Source organism: Ahaetulla prasina, chromosome 4 (genome assembly GCF_028640845.1).
Source record: "Ahaetulla prasina isolate Xishuangbanna chromosome 4, ASM2864084v1, whole genome shotgun sequence".
Classification (NCBI taxonomy): domain Eukaryota; kingdom Metazoa; phylum Chordata; class Lepidosauria; order Squamata; family Colubridae; genus Ahaetulla; species Ahaetulla prasina.
This window is the reverse complement of record NC_080542.1, coordinates 69123621-69141584: the sequence shown is the minus strand read 5'-3', so window position 1 is coordinate 69141584 and position 17964 is coordinate 69123621. Positions and strand designations below refer to the sequence as shown.

Here is a 17964-nt window from a genome sequence, read left to right as displayed (position 1 = left end):
TAGATAGATAGATAGATAGATAGATACATACATAGATAGGAGGTGGTTAAGATGAGTATTTATGCTATCAAAAAGCTAAGACAATTGGTTTAGCAATGTATATACCCCATAAAAATGAATATATTATGGAATTATGGTTCAGGTAGGTATAGAGACATGAAAGAAGACATGAAAGCTGACTTAAGATGTGTTAATTCCACTCAATTAATTCTATTCAGTGCTTTCTCCTGGCATTTTTCTGGACTACAGGTAGTGTTCAACTTAAAACCATTTGTTTAGTGACCGTTCAAAGTTACAACAGCACTGAAAGAAAGTGATTTTTCGTACAACTATTGCAGCATCCCCATGTCATGTAAACAAAATTTGGATGCTTGGTAACTGGCATGTATGTATGGCAGTTGCTTTTGTCCTGGGATCATATGATCACCACTTGTAACTTCCTCAGCTGGTTTCCAACAAGCGAAATTATTGGGGGGGAAGCCAGATTCCCTTAATGACTGCATGATTCACTTAATAACTGCAGGGATTTGCTTAACAATTGTGGCAAAAAATGTACATGAGGCATAACTAGCTTAACAACTGCCATGCTTAGCAATGGAAATTTGGAGTTCAGTTGTGGTCGTAAGTTGAGGACTATCTGTAGCTTTGGCAGCTTACTTGACAAAATTTTGGAAGGCGTTTGGCATTGTCTTTTCTCAGGCTGAGAAAGAATGACTGGCCTAAGATGACATGTTTAAGGTAAGATTAGAACTCATAGCCTTCTGATTCCTAGCTATTTGACTTAATTATTATATTAAGTTGGCTGTCTAATCTTTTAAAGTTAAGTCAAGCTTGATTATAGCAATAGCTCTAAGACTTATACACTGCTTCACAGTGCTTTACAGCCTCTCTAAGCGGTTTACAGAGTTAGCATATTGCCCCCAACTATCTGGTCCTCATTTTACCCACCTCGGAAGGATGGAAGGCTGAGTCAACCTTGAGCCGGTGAACTGCTGAACTGCAGCTAGCATAATTAATTAATTAATTGACAGAATACTTGATTTGCTGAATCAAATAAAAGACCTTGGTGAACTTTACAAACTTTGAGTTTGTAGAGATTTTTAATTCAAAATACTATAATTTATTAGTTGCAAGTAGTTTTTTCTATTAATATAATCTATTCTATATATTTATAATATGGAATTGTTTTCTGCATATGTCACCAGTATGTTTAGTTCTTGCTAATAACAGTTTGACTAATATTTTCCTAGGGGAAATGGTGGCATTAAAGAAAGTACGGTTGGATAATGAAAAAGAAGGTTTTCCTATTACAGCTATTAGGGAAATAAAGATTCTTCGACAACTAAATCATCCAAGTATAATCAACATGAAAGAAATAGTGACAGATAAAGAAGATGCTTTAGATTTCAAGAAAGATAAAGGTATGTTTATAAGCATTATTTTGTCAGTACATAATTGTAAGGTAATTTATAATTGTTTCTGGGAAAAGACTGCTGATTTTAAAAACATGGCATGTACTGAATTATATTGTTTCCATTCTTGTATATAAAAGTAATATATGCTTTTAACTTTTTCCAGCATTAATTCTGTCTTGCACCATGCTAGAGCCTGTAAGACCATGAATTCTGTTCCACTTAGGCATGCAGGCTGCCTAGGTGATTTTGGTCAATCACTCAACCCACCTTACAAGGTTGTTGAGGGGAAAATAGGAAGATAAAAGAGTATTAGATATGTTCACTGCTTTGAGTTATTTATAAAAAAGAAGGGGTGATAAAATAGATAAATAAAGCTCCCTAGTTTCTTTCCATTTTGTTGGCTTTATTTATTATATGTTTTATAGGAAGTCTTTGACTTATGAGAAGTTGCTTAGCCACCTTTCGAAATTATGATACATACCCTCTACCTCTGAAAGCTACTTAAGACCAAGCTTCGAAGTTAAAGTTGTTGCAGTGCTCTTTGGTTCATTTGTCCTTACCACCAACTGCAGGGGTGCTGTAGCAGCCCCTCCACCTGTCTCCACCCTATTCTGCCCTGCTGGGTTTTCACAAACCTTGCGTCTGCTTTCCACCACACTGGGTTCCCCACCTTCTGTCACTGATCATTGATTTATCTTTCAAAGATCTCCAGAGCTTGTGTTAAGGACCCCTCAGCTTCCCTGACTCTACAGTTGTATTCTGGAAACAGCTACCATTTTTGGAGTGGTTGCAAGGAATTGTGGCTGCTCTAAAAATTGCAACCACATTCAGAATGAAACTATGCAGCCTAGGAACAGACCAATCTGCTCTATTTCCTGAAAACATCTCTGGATATTTTTGAAGCATTACAGAGAATCATCCATGTTAGAAAAACAGAGTAAATTGTGAACAAGTGGTCTTCTTCGCTTTCCTAATGTGAGCTCTGGAAGTCTCCAGAACACTCTGGTGACACATTAGGGTAGCAGAGCGGATAGCAATGGAGCAGTGTAATGTAAGCTCCAGAGTTTTTCAGAGCACTCTGGAGATTGTGTTAGGAAAGCAGAGCATACTGAAATGGGTGGAGGGAGTGGGGTGGAAGGGATGGGGCCTGGTGTGATGGGAAGGAATACCAAGGTCTGTGGGGATTGTGGGGAGGAATCAGGTCTAAGGCGTGCGGGGTCCCTGAGTCGCAGGAAGTGGAGCACAAAGTGCCTTGGATTAAGGGGAGGCCTCGGGAGGCCTGGAAAGGTAGGCCTGGGCTTGTGCTGGGACTTCCAGGGGCTTGCTTATCCTTGACGCATTTCATGCTTAATAATCTGTGCAGTTGCTTAATGACTAATCAGGGAGAACAGATGTGGAGGCCATTAAGCAAGGCAATCACATGGTCACTTCGCTTACTGACCATCGTGACTTGCAATTGTAATAGGTAGATTCTATTACGATCATGAGTGGAGGATTAGCTGTATTGAAATATTTTTATCATATTATTCCAACTGGCAAAGAATTTTAAGGAAAAAAAAAGAATCACAGATACCATAAAGTTCCCAAAAATACAATTTATAATAATAATTCATAGTACAAGAAAATGACAGAAAAATATCAGGTTAATACATGATAGTAAAAGTTGATATATGAAGAAAAATGATTAATTTATAAGGTATTTTTGCTGCAGTTAAAATGTGCTTGCTTTAATATTTTAAATAGGGATTTAATTATTAACATATTCATATCAATACAGGATTAGGAGCAATCCTTTCTGTTCGTTCGTTTTTTTCTTTCTACATAAAGTTATGATCTTGCACTCATAATATAATTCAGTAAACACAAAGAGGAAGAGGAAGTTTAGCGACATGAACAGTAGTACACTTTTTGTTCTTTATTTTGTGCACAGCTGTCAAAGGATAATAGGGAAGCCAGACAAATGGTTGTAGATTTAAATTGATATTAACGTATTTCTGGACTGCTTCATAACATGTAAAAACCTGTGGAATTAAACAAATGTCATGATTCTGCCCTTGTTTGGTGTTCCTATCATTATTATTCTACTTAACTGTGGTTCACTTTAGAAGTATAGAAATGCAGTAACAATGATATGGAAACAAATTCTGGCTCATGAGTGATTTTGCTATTTATTCTGTTATCACAGTGCTAGGATTTTTAACTCTAGCTTGCAAAATGCCTAGTTTAGATTGCAAGATTAATAAATGGCCATGTTAGAATTAACCATAAAAGTGAACATATAATGGTATGCTTAATGGATCTCATTTTTTACATTGTTACTTTTTACTGTATAGATTTGCCCTTCTGATGTAATCAAGAAGTAGCTTAAACAGATTTTTTATCCAAGGTTTATAAACTAGCTTGGGATAAACTTTAGCGGAACTAATTTAAAAATATATTCCAGAAGAATGGAATGACAAACCACTTTTCTACTGTTGTCAAGAAAATTATGTAGAATGTCCCTCTGACAGTATTTAATTGTCAGTTTTCCTTTATCTCACACAATAGATTTCCAAAAGGAAGATAAGTTTGACTTTAAAAGTTTTCCCCAGAAAAAAAGTAGATACAGAAGACAATCAATACAGATAATCAAACAGATTTTCTGTATAATACTTATCAGCAAATTTGCAATCTTACTGATTTTGGAGAAAGAAAACCCCTGACCTTCTGATGTAGAAATTATTAAATAAGTTCTGTGGGCAGTACAAGAAAAAAATAAATTGAAAACTGCCTAAGTTTTTAAATGGCTCAATTTAACTTATTTGTTCAGTGTAAATGAACAATCTAAGGAGCTTAAGAAATAAAATAATAAAATAATCATCTCCAGATGGAAGAATAACTGGCTGACCAACTGCACTCAACATATAGTCCTTAATGCATCTGCATGCAATGAGGTATCTCAAGGTTCTGTCTTAAGCAGTATTCTTCAATATTTTTGTAAACTTTTGTGAGGTGATAAAAGGGAAACTCATACTGTGTTTCCCCGAAAATAAGACAGGTCTTATCTTCTTTTGAACCCCAAAATAAGAGTTTGGCCTTTCTATCGAGGGTCTTATTATTTTGGGGGTGCTCATAGTTGTTGCTATGTTGTGCTGCCACAGCTGCTTGTCAGCTGTTCGCCCGAGGCCATGCCCACGTCTTCACATCCCTGTGCCCGGCTCTTTGGGAGCCTGCTCACAAGAGAGCAGCCGCCTGGCACCTCTTGCCACTTGGTGTCCACCCAGTGGACACCGCCCTCTCCTCTGGCCAGCCAGAGCACCACTCACCGACCTAGTGGTATCCCAGGATCACGATGTGGGTAAAGCTGGTGAGTACCAGGTCCTTGAGGAGTCCGTGCTGCCGTTATCCCAGCACTGAGGCTGGCTTCTTCTGCGGCTTCCAAACCCTAGCTGGAAGCGGAGAAGAGACCAGTCGGGCCAGCCATCTGCTGCCAAGTCTTCTGAGAGCCAGGGCACCACATGGACCTGGAACCATAATGCCTTGGTAAGACCTCACCAGGAATATTTCATCCAGTTTTGGTCATCACGATATAAAAAAAGACATCGAGACTCTAGAAAGAGCGTAAAAAAGAGCAGCAAAGGTGATTGTAGGCTGGAGGCTAAAATATGAAAAACGGTTGCAGGATTTGGGTATGTCTAGTCTAGTGAAAAAAATGACTGGTAACATGATAGCGGTGTTTCAATGTTTTAGAGGCTGCCACAAAAAAGAAGGGACAACCTATTTATCAGAGCAGAACAAGAAGCAATGGATAGGAACTAATTAAGGAGAGAACCAACCTAGAATTAAGTAGTAATTTCTTGACAGTTAGAATAATTAATCAGTGAAAAGACTTGCCTTCAGAAGTTGTGGGTGCTCTGTCACTAGACACTTTAAAGAAGAGATTTGTCTGAGATGTTATACGGTCTCCTGCTTGGGGAGGGGATTGAATTAGAAGACTTCTATGGTCCTTTCCAACTATTATTCTGTTTCTGTTAATAACTCAAAAGTTATGCCTTGAAAAAGCATTGTCATTTTCCTATTAAAAGCTCTGTTAATATGGAATAGCTTCACTATTATGGCTAATATTTAAAGACAAGCTTCCAGTTCTTAATAGCCATTTGTTCTGATTTTATAAACAGTTATAGATAGGGTGCTCTCTATTTATCTTGAATAGGTAGAGTATCCTCTGTTGGATATGTAATGCATGCTATTGTCCATCCGTATGAAAAGATGGATCAACTTACCCCACCCCATCCCTTAATCTCTCATGAGATTCCTGCTTGTCTGTTGCAGTGAGATACTGAAATATGTATATTTAATTAAACATGAAGTAGTTGACATTTGCAAAAAACAAAATAAAATTTCCCCTGAAAAATATTAGCATGTACATTTGTGTGATATCATTATGTCAGTGTTTTCCCTTTGCAACAATGTCTGTTGCAACCATGACTGCTGATTTTTTTTCATATTCTCACTTACCTCAGAAAAGGTGTTTTTAAACAATTTTTTAAAAAAATAACTGCTTTTTTTAAAAAAACAAAATTGTGATAGGAAACCCATGTATAAAATGCCCCTTGTTATAGTTTCTGAAATTAGGTGGAGATATTCAGTGGTCAGCAACCAAACTTTAGTAGTTCAGTTACTATTTTTTTTGTTCAAAGTAGTGGAATTAAGCATTCAGTAAATTCAATTAATCCATCTTAGATAAAACAAACAATTTATACCTGAAGATGCTTCAGAAATGAAAAACATGAGAGAAATTTTAAGCTATGCTCCTTTAATGGTACTTTTGTTGTACATGTAACTAACTCTCAACTGAAGATATAAAAACAAAACGGAGAGTTAGTTTGGTACCAGTTTAGAAATCAGGAAGTTGTGGGTCTTATCTTAGGTAAAAAAAATGACTGGGAGACTTTAGGCTACCCACTCTCTTTCAGCCCAACTCAATTCACAGGGTGATTGTGGGGAAAATAGTAGGAGGAAGGAATATTAGGTATGGCAGAGTGTTTACAGCATGACTACTATTTTGAGACAAAACAGGACACAGGTTTGTCTTACAAACAGTGGTTTATATACAAGACTTCTATATACATACATACACATGGTAGGCACGTAACGGGCAATTAATCAATCTTTAACTCTACACGGAGAACTGCAATGCAGATAGAACATAACAAGGAGGGTGATACATGAGGAGAGAGAGAGAGAGACCCACTAATGGCCTCCCTTATATAGGCAGCTTCTTAAAGCGGCAATAAACCTGCTGACTCATCCTCAGTCTTAAAGGGGCAATAACCCACCAGGCCCAAGGCTGACTCAGCCTTCCATCCTTTATAAGGTAGGTAAAATGAGGACCCAGATTGTTGGGGGGAGCAATAAGTTGACTTTGTATATAAATATACAAATAGGATGAGACTATTGCCTTACACAATGTAAGCCGCCCTGAGTCTTCGGAGAAGGGCAAGATATAAATTCAAATAAAAAAAAACAAACCCTGCTGACTCATCCTGGTTCACAGCCTTACAGCGTCTGGTCAGCTTTAAATCATCATTATCCTGACACTCCTCCAATTTAAAGCTGAACAGCTGAATGCTTTAACATATTCACAATACTCTCTATTTCCATTATGTCCTTGCCTCCTGTTTCCGTTCCTACTCTCATCGCTACACATGCTACTAGTATCATTACTACTATAGCTGCTGGAACTACTCCTACGGTCATTATCTATTGACTCTGTACACTCTATCTCATTAATCTCCATTACATCCTGTTTACCATCTCTTGGTTGGATACCTTTACTTTCTCTTTCCACTAGCTTAGTTTCCTCAGTTTTGTTTCTCTGCCTGCCTGACATTTTCTTTAACTCTGCCTTCCTCCATTTATCTCGTTGTTCCTTAGACAATGACCATGACCATATCTCTTGATACATATGGGATTCATTATGAATACCACCTACCCTAAGCCCACCAGCTTTGAACTTTCCAGGTCATAAATCTTTTATTATATCCTTCTGGTCTCCTAGGTATGCCTCTGTTGGTTTGCCTTGGGTTTTTCTTTCTCACAGGATATACCCTGTGTTTTCCTCCTTACAGACAGCACACTCAACATACATCTTGCACTGCTTTTGCTTTTGCTGTGGTTTATGCCACCTAACTAGGTCTGGCATCTTCTGTGGCCCTCTGAAACTCGCATGCTCTACTCCCCTACGCAACAAATGTACACAGGAATCATGTGTAGGAACATTCATAAGTGCACGTGCACAACTATTCTCCTGCCTTCCTTCTTAACCTCTCATGCACGTATCCTTCCACCTTTCCTGATGGCGTACTGCCCTCCTGGAAATAGTATTTCATAGCTCTGCCTGTCTAACCTGGATACACATAACAGATTATGATCTAATCCAGTCACATATAGGATATTGTACAATGTTTCTCCTATCTCAAGTACATAAACATTACCTTCCCCTTTTACAGCAGCTCTTTGACCATTGGCCAGACTAACCCATGTTTGCATAGCTAGTTTCAAATCAGAAAAGGTTTGTGGATTATTAGCAATATGCTGGCTTGCCCCACTGTCCAACAACCAAGTGTTCCTGGTGTGTTCAGATGCTGTCGCTGCCAGGGAAAATGACACTGGAGAACTACTCTTCATGTGTCTCTCTGCTCCTCTGTTTCTCCTCTCAGGGCAGCATCTCTGGAGGTGCGCTGTGAAACCACTTGTGTAACATCTCTTCATTGTGTAAACTATCTCAGCTGCTCTGCCGGCATCCTGGACTGTTTAGATGCTGATCTGTGCTGAGCGTTCTCTCCTCCCTTTCCTGGTCGCCTCTTCAGCCGTTTCTGTTCCTTCTCCAACAATCGGCCAGTCAAATATCTCATGGTCAAGTCCCTCTCTTGCATGGACTCTAGACTAGTCACAAAATGTCCTATGAACTGTCCAATGAACTGCACACCACATATACCTTGTGTGCCTCAGTAAACATCATTCCTCTGTCCTCTAACTCAATGAATGTCTTTCTCATAATAATAACAACAACAACAACAACAACAACAACAACAACAACAATATTTTAATTCGTATACCGCCCTTCTCCCGAAGGACTCAGGGCGGTTTACAGCCAAGATAAAAAACAGTAAAGACACATACAATACTAAAAACATACATTAAAAAACTTATTAAATTTGGCCCAATTTTTAAAATACAATCAATCCCGATAAAAATTAATAAAAATTAAAACCCATAAAATCAACTAAAAAATTAAAATTCAGGCTAGTCCAGCGAGACAGAATAGATAAGTCTTAAGTTCGCGGCGAAAGGTCCGAAGGTCAGGTAGTTGTCGAAGTCCAGGGGGAAGTTCGTTCCACAGGGTAGGAGCTCCCACAGAGAAGGCCCTTCCCCTGGGGGCCGCCAGCCGACATTGCTTGGCTGATGGCACCCTAAGGAGTCCCTCTCTGTGAGAACGCACAGGTCAGTGGGAGGTACTAGATGGCAGTAGACAGTCCCGTAAGTATCCCGGTCCTAAGCCATGGAGCGCTTTAAAGGTGGTAACCAATACCTTGAAGCGCACCTAGAAGACAACAGGCAGCCAGTGCAGTCTGCGCAGGATGGGTGTTAGATGGGAGCTCCGAACCGCTCCCTCTATCACCCGCACAGCTGCATTCTGGACTAACTGGAGCCTCTGGGTGCTCTTCAAGGGGAGCCCCATGTAGAGAGCATTGCAGTAATCCAAGCGAGAGGTAACAAGAGCATGAGTGACCGTGCATAGGGCATCCCGGTCAAGGAAGGGGCGCAACTGGCGAATCAGGCAGACCTGATAAAAAGCTCTCCTGGAGACGGTCGTCAAGTGATCTTCAAAAGACAACCGCCCATCGAGGAGAACGCCCAAGTTGCGCACCCTTTCCGTTGGGGCCAATGACTCGCCCCCAACAGTCAGCCTGCAGATATGTGGACATGCTCTCCCCCAGCTTCAGTTCTGCTTTATACAGTCTCCTTGTCAGCAACACTTTACTGCCCGCAATCTCTCTAACATACACACTGCACAAAGCCTCCCAGCACTCTTTCGCAGACTGGAGACCTCTCACATGTATTAGCTGACTGTCCTCTAAAGCCAGAATTATGCTGGCTAATGCCTTTTCATTTCTTCTCTGGTCCCCATCATCTAGGACTGCTGGTGGATTAGTAACAATTGGCCACAACTCCTCCCTTCAGTCAAATCTCCATCTTTAAACTCCTCCCATTATGCTGACGGAGACCATATTGCCTGCTTTCTTTCACAAACCACTAACCACTATCAAACCATATTGCACAATTCCTCTGGCTCTCTGATCTCTCTAGTCACTCTGACCTTCTCTCTCACCTCGGCCCATAGCCTGTCAAAGTGTTTACAGTGTGACTACTATTTTGAGACAACCCAGGAGCAAAATACAGGACACAGAGGTTTGTCATACAAACTGGTTTATATACAAGACTTCTATATAAATACATACACGTGGTAGGCACATACCAGGCAATCAATTAATCAATCAATCTTCAACTCTACACAGAGAATTACAATGCAGATAGAACACAACGAGGAGAGTGATACACAAGGAGAGAGAGAAAGATGCCCTCTAATGGCCTCCTATATTTAGAAGCTTAAAGTGGCAATAACCCTGCTGACTCATCCTCAGTCTTAAAGAGGCAATAACCCTACTGACACAGTATGTTTGCCAACTTGAGTTATTTATAAAAATCATAAAAGTGGGCTAAAAATATTTTTAAAAAGTGCCATCCATGGCCATAATAATGTTTTCCATCTCTTTGATAAATGAATCCATTAATACATTTATATATGCTATTAAAAATATATTCCAAACATAGTAAATATGAATTTCAGAGTTCCTGAACAGTTTCAAGGGATGTTGAGTGCACAAGGGATAATATACAAACAGCAAGTATGTACCTAAGAAAGGAATATATATTGGAACAGTACTGTATTCAAGGCACACACATTGTTTTATCTATATCTAATCTGTGTCTTAATTTTTTAATATTCTATGCCAGTGGTAGTCAACCTGGTCCCTACCGCCCACTAGTGGACGTTCCAGCTTTCATGGTGGGCGGTAGGGGTTTTGTCTGATACTGAAGCACTTTCCTTTTTTTAAATTTAATTGAATTTTTTAAAAAATTTCATAGCATTATTTAAAAACATTTTCATTAGGTTTTCATAAAATTTCCCGTGACAATTCAAATTTCTGAAAATATACTATTTGTATCACCTGCGCATAAGTTTAGTTCACATTACATAAGTGAAACTAAGTGGCGCTATAGTGTAACCGCAAACAAAAGAGCCTCATCCCAGAATAGCTCGCGCATCTCGCCCCACACCACCCAGCTGTAACAGACAAGCAAAGCTGGTAGCCAGTGTGCCCCCTCCCCCACAAACCCAATCCACGATGCACGAGAGGCATGCACAGACGATACACAGCACAGGCTCTTTACTGTGGAACCGGTGGGCGGTTAGAAAATATTACTACTAACAGAGATACAAAAGTGGGTGGTAGGTATAAGAAGGTTGACTACCCCTGTTCTATGCTATGGTTTTCTTGTATTTAAGTAAATAAAGTGAAGCAAAAATATAATCAACTTTTTAATCTCACTATAAAAAAATCTTTCACCTTTTCCATAATGGAAACATAAACACAGCAGTATTTATTTACTTGAACATGCTAGTACTATAATTTTAGAGATTTTACAAATTATAGATTAAGATTGGAGTAATATATCTTTAGCCTTTTGAACCAAACCAGAAGATTGAAATATTGATTTTGATTATGGAAGCGTTTAAACATTTTCTATATGAATTAAACTGAAATGTCATTCTGTAATTCTTACTGTTTTAAGCAGTAGGTCAGACTTCTGTCCCTGAAGTCTTAAGTGGAAACAGTGAATAAGAAAAATGAGGATTAAGTGGTGTGATGAATAGTATCTATTACAATAGGGATTAAAGTATATAAATATTTCATTTGAAGTTAGAGTGTGTATTCACAAAAACTGAATTACACAATCTAACCTGAAACAAAATATTTATATACTAGCAGTGTAAGGTGGCAAAATTCTTGTTTGATTCTTTGATCTTTTTCAGTGTAAGAGGTGGGAGGTTTGTCTTTTTGAAAAAACAGGGCAGTCTGCATCTGTTTTTCTGTTTTGATAATTTGTAGACCTTTTATCATTGTGAAGAAACTGTTGTATTTAACTTGCAGATATTCCGGGGCATTGCTGCAATCCTGCAGTCTGGAAAATTTCACTGACAGTTATCAATATCAGAGAAAGTGTTTTTGTTATTTTTTTTCTGTTTTCATCCTATATGAAGTCCTATATGCAATCCTCTTGGAATTAATAGTTTAAGAATGAGTAAACATGGAGAAACTGATGTTTGGTTATTCATTAACTAAGATACTTGGCTGATTTTGTTTCAATAGTTCTCTGTATACATAAGTGGATGTATTTAGAGAAAATACAGTCACCACGAAACTGCTTTTACTTAATTTTTTTCCTATCTCTTGTTAAAGAAATTGTGAATTAGAGATTACATACATATTGTAAAATTATGAGAGGCTTTTGCTTGTGACATTTTAATACTACATTTTAATAGGTCACAATTAATTTCTTAGTCATTTCAAACTCTTAAATGATTGGATAGTTTTGGGCATGAGGAAACAGTCATAAATATATGACTTCCTTTACCTCTCCATTACTTCTGATTGCATTTCCAATATATTGGAATTGACTATTTCCCCCACTTCTCCCAATTAAAAAGATTCATTGATCTAAGATATTAAAAATGTCATTAAAAATGGGAAAGGAATTGGAAATCAAAGGTTTTTTTTAAAAAAAACAACCTTAACAATAGTAGAAGATAATGCAAGCATCCATAAAGGCTCTGATGCAGTTGAGAGCTTTTTGTCATTCCTAATCTTTTAGAAGTCAAGTTGATTCCTGCTCTGTGATTTCCTCGTGAGAGGAAGCAATTTTTCAACCTCTACTTATCTGGAGGAGTTTAAATCTTTTTCAACAATAGTGTTTGTTCCAAAAAAATATGGTTAGAGTTCAAAAGTTTACATACATACATATGTACACAGACACAGACACACAGACACACACAGACACACATACGTGCATACACTTTTTATTAATTGCAATTTGTTATGCTATCTGTGCTAATATACTTGGTTAACAATACCAGCCAAAATACAGTCAGTGGAATTGAGTACCTTGTGTGTTGTATGTTTCAAATACAAATAACTCAGGGTGTTTCAAGTATACTATCATAGGAAATCTGTGCTTATTTAAATAACTTTGGTTAAAATTAATTGTATTTTATTTTCCAGACCCAGAACTGTTGTTAATTAAGAATGGAAGTGAAAGCTTCCAGTTGCCTCCTCTTGGCCATCTGGAAGGAGGAGGATAGGACTGTGCAAACCTGAAGTTTGCTATGGCTTGTTTCTTTTTCATACACGTGTTTACAACAAAGGTCCCTGAAGTTGGAATGCAATCTTGATTGTGCCTCCCAGATCTGTTTAATGGAAATAGAAAAGAAAATAAAAGGTGCAAAATACATGTAGTGGACTATCTTAAGTGAGTTTCTTAAGTATGTATTTGCGATTTACTGTCTGGAAGAACTTATTCTGACTTTTTTTTTCACCATTTTGATGAAATTCTGGGGTTTGTCAAAGTACAGTAACATATACTAAAAGCATATGTTGTTAATTTGGGCCTATGCACCTGTTTTTGAATAAATGAAAGATTGGCAAGAAGCAAGGAATTGTGGTAAATCCATATTTACTTGTTCATTATAGCAATAGCACTTAGATTTATATACTGCTTCATGGTGCTTTACAGCCTTAGCGGTTTACAGAGTCAGCATATTGCCCCCAACAGTCTGGGACCGCATTTTACCGATCTTGGAAGGATGGAAGGCCGAGTCAACCTTGAGCAGATTAGGATCAAACTCCTGGAGTGAGCATCTGTAGAGGTCATGTAATCACTGATATGTAAATTTAAGTAAAACGTCAGCATACCTATAATTCTACCTATACAGGCAGTCCTCAGCTTATGACCACAATTGAGCCCAAAATTTCTGTTAAGTGAGAAATTTATTAATGAGTTTTGCCCCATTCTTGCCTCAATTGTTAAGTGAATCACTGCAATTGATAAGTTAGTAACCCGGTGTTAAGTTAATCTGGCTTCTCAATTGACTTTGCTTGTAGAAGGGGATCACATGATCTTGGGACTGCAACGTTTATAAATATGAATCAGTTGTCAAGCACCTGAATGTAAATCATGTGGATGCTGCAAAAGGTCATAAGTCACTTTTTCAGTGCTGTTGTAACTTTGAAAGGTCTAAATGAACTGTTGTAAGTTCAGGACTACCTGTACATATACATGATATGTGGATAATACAATGTTTAATACAAAATATTAAATTAAGATAAAAGGTAAATTCATAGACTTAAGTCAGTGGAGATTTTCAGTCATCCAGGTCATGGTTGTCCCAAAACTGCTTTTTCAAGAGGCAACTGGACTTTTTGGTTTTTCTTTAAAGACATTCTTTCAGACAGAGTTGAAAAAACTTCTTGGATGAGAAACTAAACATCTTCAAAGAAAGTCCAGGTGCTTCATAGACTTATATGTCATAAAATAGGAGAAGGTGGTAATGTTTCCAGATGGCCCAGTATTTGTTCCCCGATTTAAATACTCTTTAAAATAATGTATGGTGATGGTGACAGCAGTGGGAAGAATCTTGGATCATTCTTGATACATTGTTATGAAGAAAGCAATTAATGCTAGTTCCTAATGTTGTTTGGATTTGTGGGTACTATGTTTTTGGTTGAACTTTTTTTGACTAAAATGTCTGGAATTTAAAATTACAGAAACCTAAGAAAGATTTAAACTTGAAAAGAATCCTTAATATGGTATATCTTTTTATTTTTATATTACAATAAAGACTGTTCTCCAGATCTTGATAAATTCCAAGATGGAAAGTGGGCTCGAGAGGGAAGGTATTTATTTTTGTTTAACCAAGGGATCATGGTAAAAGTTCAGAATTATTTTTTGGAACTTGAACATACTATAAATGGTGATGCTGCAATAGCTGCTCTGAAATGAGGAGAAAAATATTCTGTTGTTTAAAAGCGAAGGTTTTTTTCAGTTAAGTGAATAGTTGCCTTTATCCTCACTTGGGGACAAAAGATTGATACTGTGTGAAGAGAAACTGGAGTACTATTTTTAAGGTAAAATAATATATTTAGTATTTTAATTTACAAACTGATAGATCCAAAATTGAAAGCTGTATGTTAGAGAATGTTTATCTCAGTCCATTAGCTATTCCCCACTATGTAAGTTACTCTCTTTATTAAATATAAAGGATATAATACCATATTGTTGAAAGAGCCAATTACTAAATTTTATCTTTAGACCCTATGGCTGTGATGGCGAACCTGTGGCATGCGTGCCGGAAGTGGCACACAGAGCCATTTCTCCCGGCACGCGGAGCCATGGCCCGTTGCTCTTCCGGGTTCTGGTGCGTTGGCCAGCATGCCAGAAACCAGAACCAGCCACCCATTGCACATGCGTGCTTCAGGAAGATGATCTTCCTAGTTCCAAAGTGCACATACGCACCGGCCAGCTAGTCTGGTTTCTGGCATGCACGCACGCACGCACGCACGCACGCACGTGTGAAGACAAAGACAGGCACACATGTCAAAAGACGCGGAGAGGGGATCCCGGCACTTGCTTCCTAAAGGAGCAGAGCAAGACAGCCGAGGCTTCCCTCCCTTCCTGCCCGCGCAGCCTTCTTGTGCAGTCCCAGGTGGTCCGGAGCACCAGTGGACCAGCAGCCGGTGAGAGTGGGTTGGTGGTGGTGGTCTGCCTGCGCAGATGACCCTGTGGCTGGACTCCTCCCTGATGGAAGTCACTTTCCCTGGCCAGCGGCAGCGCTCTCAGGCCCTCCACTTTGGCAGCACCATGTGCCAGCTGGGGAAGCTCAGAATGCTCAGCCTTGCCTGGGCTCCTCCCCGCTGGGAGCCGCAGAGCGAGCAGGTGCGGCTGGCAGGGCTTTGGCAGCCAGTGAGAATGGGTTAGTGGGGGCTACCTGCACAGATGACCCTGTGGCTGCCATCAAAGCGGGGCCAAGATGCCCCTCTTGGCTAGCTCCACCAGCCGAATGGGTTGCCTGGGCTGCGTTCCTCCTGCACAGCTGTACCGCCCCAGGAAAGCAACAGCAGTGACAGCTGCAGGGTGACGGGAAAAGCAACTGGCTGGCTCAGGTGCATGGGGCAGTATTTGCTGGCAGGGTAGACAGCTGCCCCGCCCACAGCTCCTTCCCTGGCATACAACCAGAGAGCCCAGTTTGGCTGGCGGCCTGTGGTTGGGCCCATTACCCAGCCCCCACCACGCCCAATGCCACTCGCAAACACTGTTGCCACAATCTCTGCTGCCTCCCCGATTCCAAAAACAGGGCTTGGAGAGGCAAAACAGAGCATCACAGTTTCCAGCACTGCACAGGAGGTGTAAGGCAAGGCGGCTAGTCACTCTACCTGCCCCTTCTCCAGACACCCGAGGTGGAGGGCGATCGCCTTTTTCTCCTGGCCCAGGAGAGGCCAATTTGTGGGCTCTGTTACCAGCGGGAACAGCCGCTGCCTCGCTTGCGGGTGCATGGTGCCGCACTGCTTCTAGGCAGATTTGGGCAGGACCTGAGAGTGGTGCAGGGATAGTTCTCCTGAAAGAACTATGGCAGAGCTTTGCAGCTTTTATCTGCCGGCTGGCCTTTGGGTAAGGCCCCTCCTCCTCCTCCTCTTCTCCCCTTCCCCTTCCAGCAGTGTACTGGTTTTCCAAACACTAGGGCCAGGCCCGGAAGGCAGGAGAATGCTAGGACTCAATGGGGGTAGAAACTGTGGAAATCGGAGAAGGCACGGAAGGCCGAGGCAGCAAAGGTGCAGGGCCCAGCACCCAGGAGGGAAGAGCCTAGGCAAGGTTTTGGGATTGCAGCAGAACAAGCAACCAAAGCCTATCTCTGCCGGTGCGCCTGCTTCTCCCCCACTTCTCAGAAGAAGAGCCACTTGCCAGCCCTAGGCATTCGAGGGAAGTGCCAGGAAACAATTTTGAAAGGAGGAGTGGTTTATGCAAGCCGTGGGATACAGCCTGAGTCTCCTCGATCAGGCCGCCTCCCTGGTAATTGCTGCCCAGCCTGGCCTGGGTGTTTGGAAAAACAGTACACTGTGCATGGGGAGCGTGATGGGTAGTCATGCGCACATGCGCAAATGGGGGCATCCATTGCATTATGGGTGCTGGCACGCAAGAGCGCTCACGCACTTGGACTTTTGGCACACAATGCCAAAAAGGTTCACCATCACTGCCTTATGGCCTATATTCTAAGGTAAATTGAGTAAATATCTCATAATCTGCTGCATTGCGTATTATACTAAGATTTGTAGTCAGTTTGGATACACACTTTTCCTGATGGTCATGTAAGATTGCTTGAATGAAATGACATGCTTTATTTGGAGACATCTCGACTGAACTCTTTAACAAAGGTGTTAAATATTGTTGTATTTGTTGCTAGTTAAAGTAAGTAACTTTAAATTTTGTAGTTGCACAATTCATTTTTCAGAGACTGTAAAAGGAAATACTATTTAGTTTACTATCTTGCTATTGCTCTGTATGTATATATGTGTATAAATATAGATAGTCCTCAACTTATGATCACAATTGAGTCTAGAATTTCTGTTGCTAAGCAAGACAGTTATTGTGACTTTTGCCTCATTTTATGACCTTTCTTGTCACAGTTGTTAAATGAATTACTTCAGTTGTTAAGTTAATAACATGGTTGTTAAGTGAATCTGGCATCCCATTGACTTTGCTTATCAGAAAGCAAGGTGGAAAAGGTGATCACATGACCTCAGGACACTGAAACTATCATAAATATGAGTCAGTTGCCAAGCAGTTGAATTTTGGTCACGTGGGGATGCTGCAATAGTTGTTCTAAAATGGTCCTAAGTCACCGAAGCAGTTACAAAATGAAATTTGTAAGTTAAGGACTACCTATACACATAAATGTTGTTCAATTTTATATTAATTTCCAGGTGGCAGTTGGGACCAGAATGTAATGTGATATGACTGCATTACTTAGAGATGGAAGTCCCAGTTGTCATCATAATCCCAGGATTGTATGGATTATTAAGTATGAGGAGGCAAGAGTCCTAGGTGCACCAGACAAACACTATGGAATGGGGGGGACTGCATGGATGCCACATACAGTTGCATAAATGATATAAGGGTCGGTTCTGGGGTCACAGGCAAGTTGAATATGTGACTGGGATCTCATACACTATAATAGGACTCTTTGGGAATACAAATGGCAAACGCAATGTATAGGAGCAACTTGTGGCCTTCTCTGCTAGCTTTCCTTTTTTTTTTTTTTTTTGTAAAAAGTTTTTTATCTTTTATTTTCTTATACACATTTTCTTATTTATAGATAATCATACATATTCTG

At 39.9% G+C, this 17964-nt stretch overlaps 1 protein-coding gene across 1 annotated transcript in view; it reads left to right on the top strand.

Annotated features, from left to right (window-relative positions):
* CDK13 (cyclin dependent kinase 13) overlaps positions 1-17964 on the top strand; it is a 76561-nt gene that overhangs the window by 19863 nt on the left and 38734 nt on the right. Inside the window, exon 5 of the mRNA XM_058180802.1 lies at positions 1251-1421. Coding sequence (XP_058036785.1) covers positions 1251-1421 — 171 coding nt within the window. The remainder of the gene's footprint in view (positions 1-1250; positions 1422-17964) is intronic.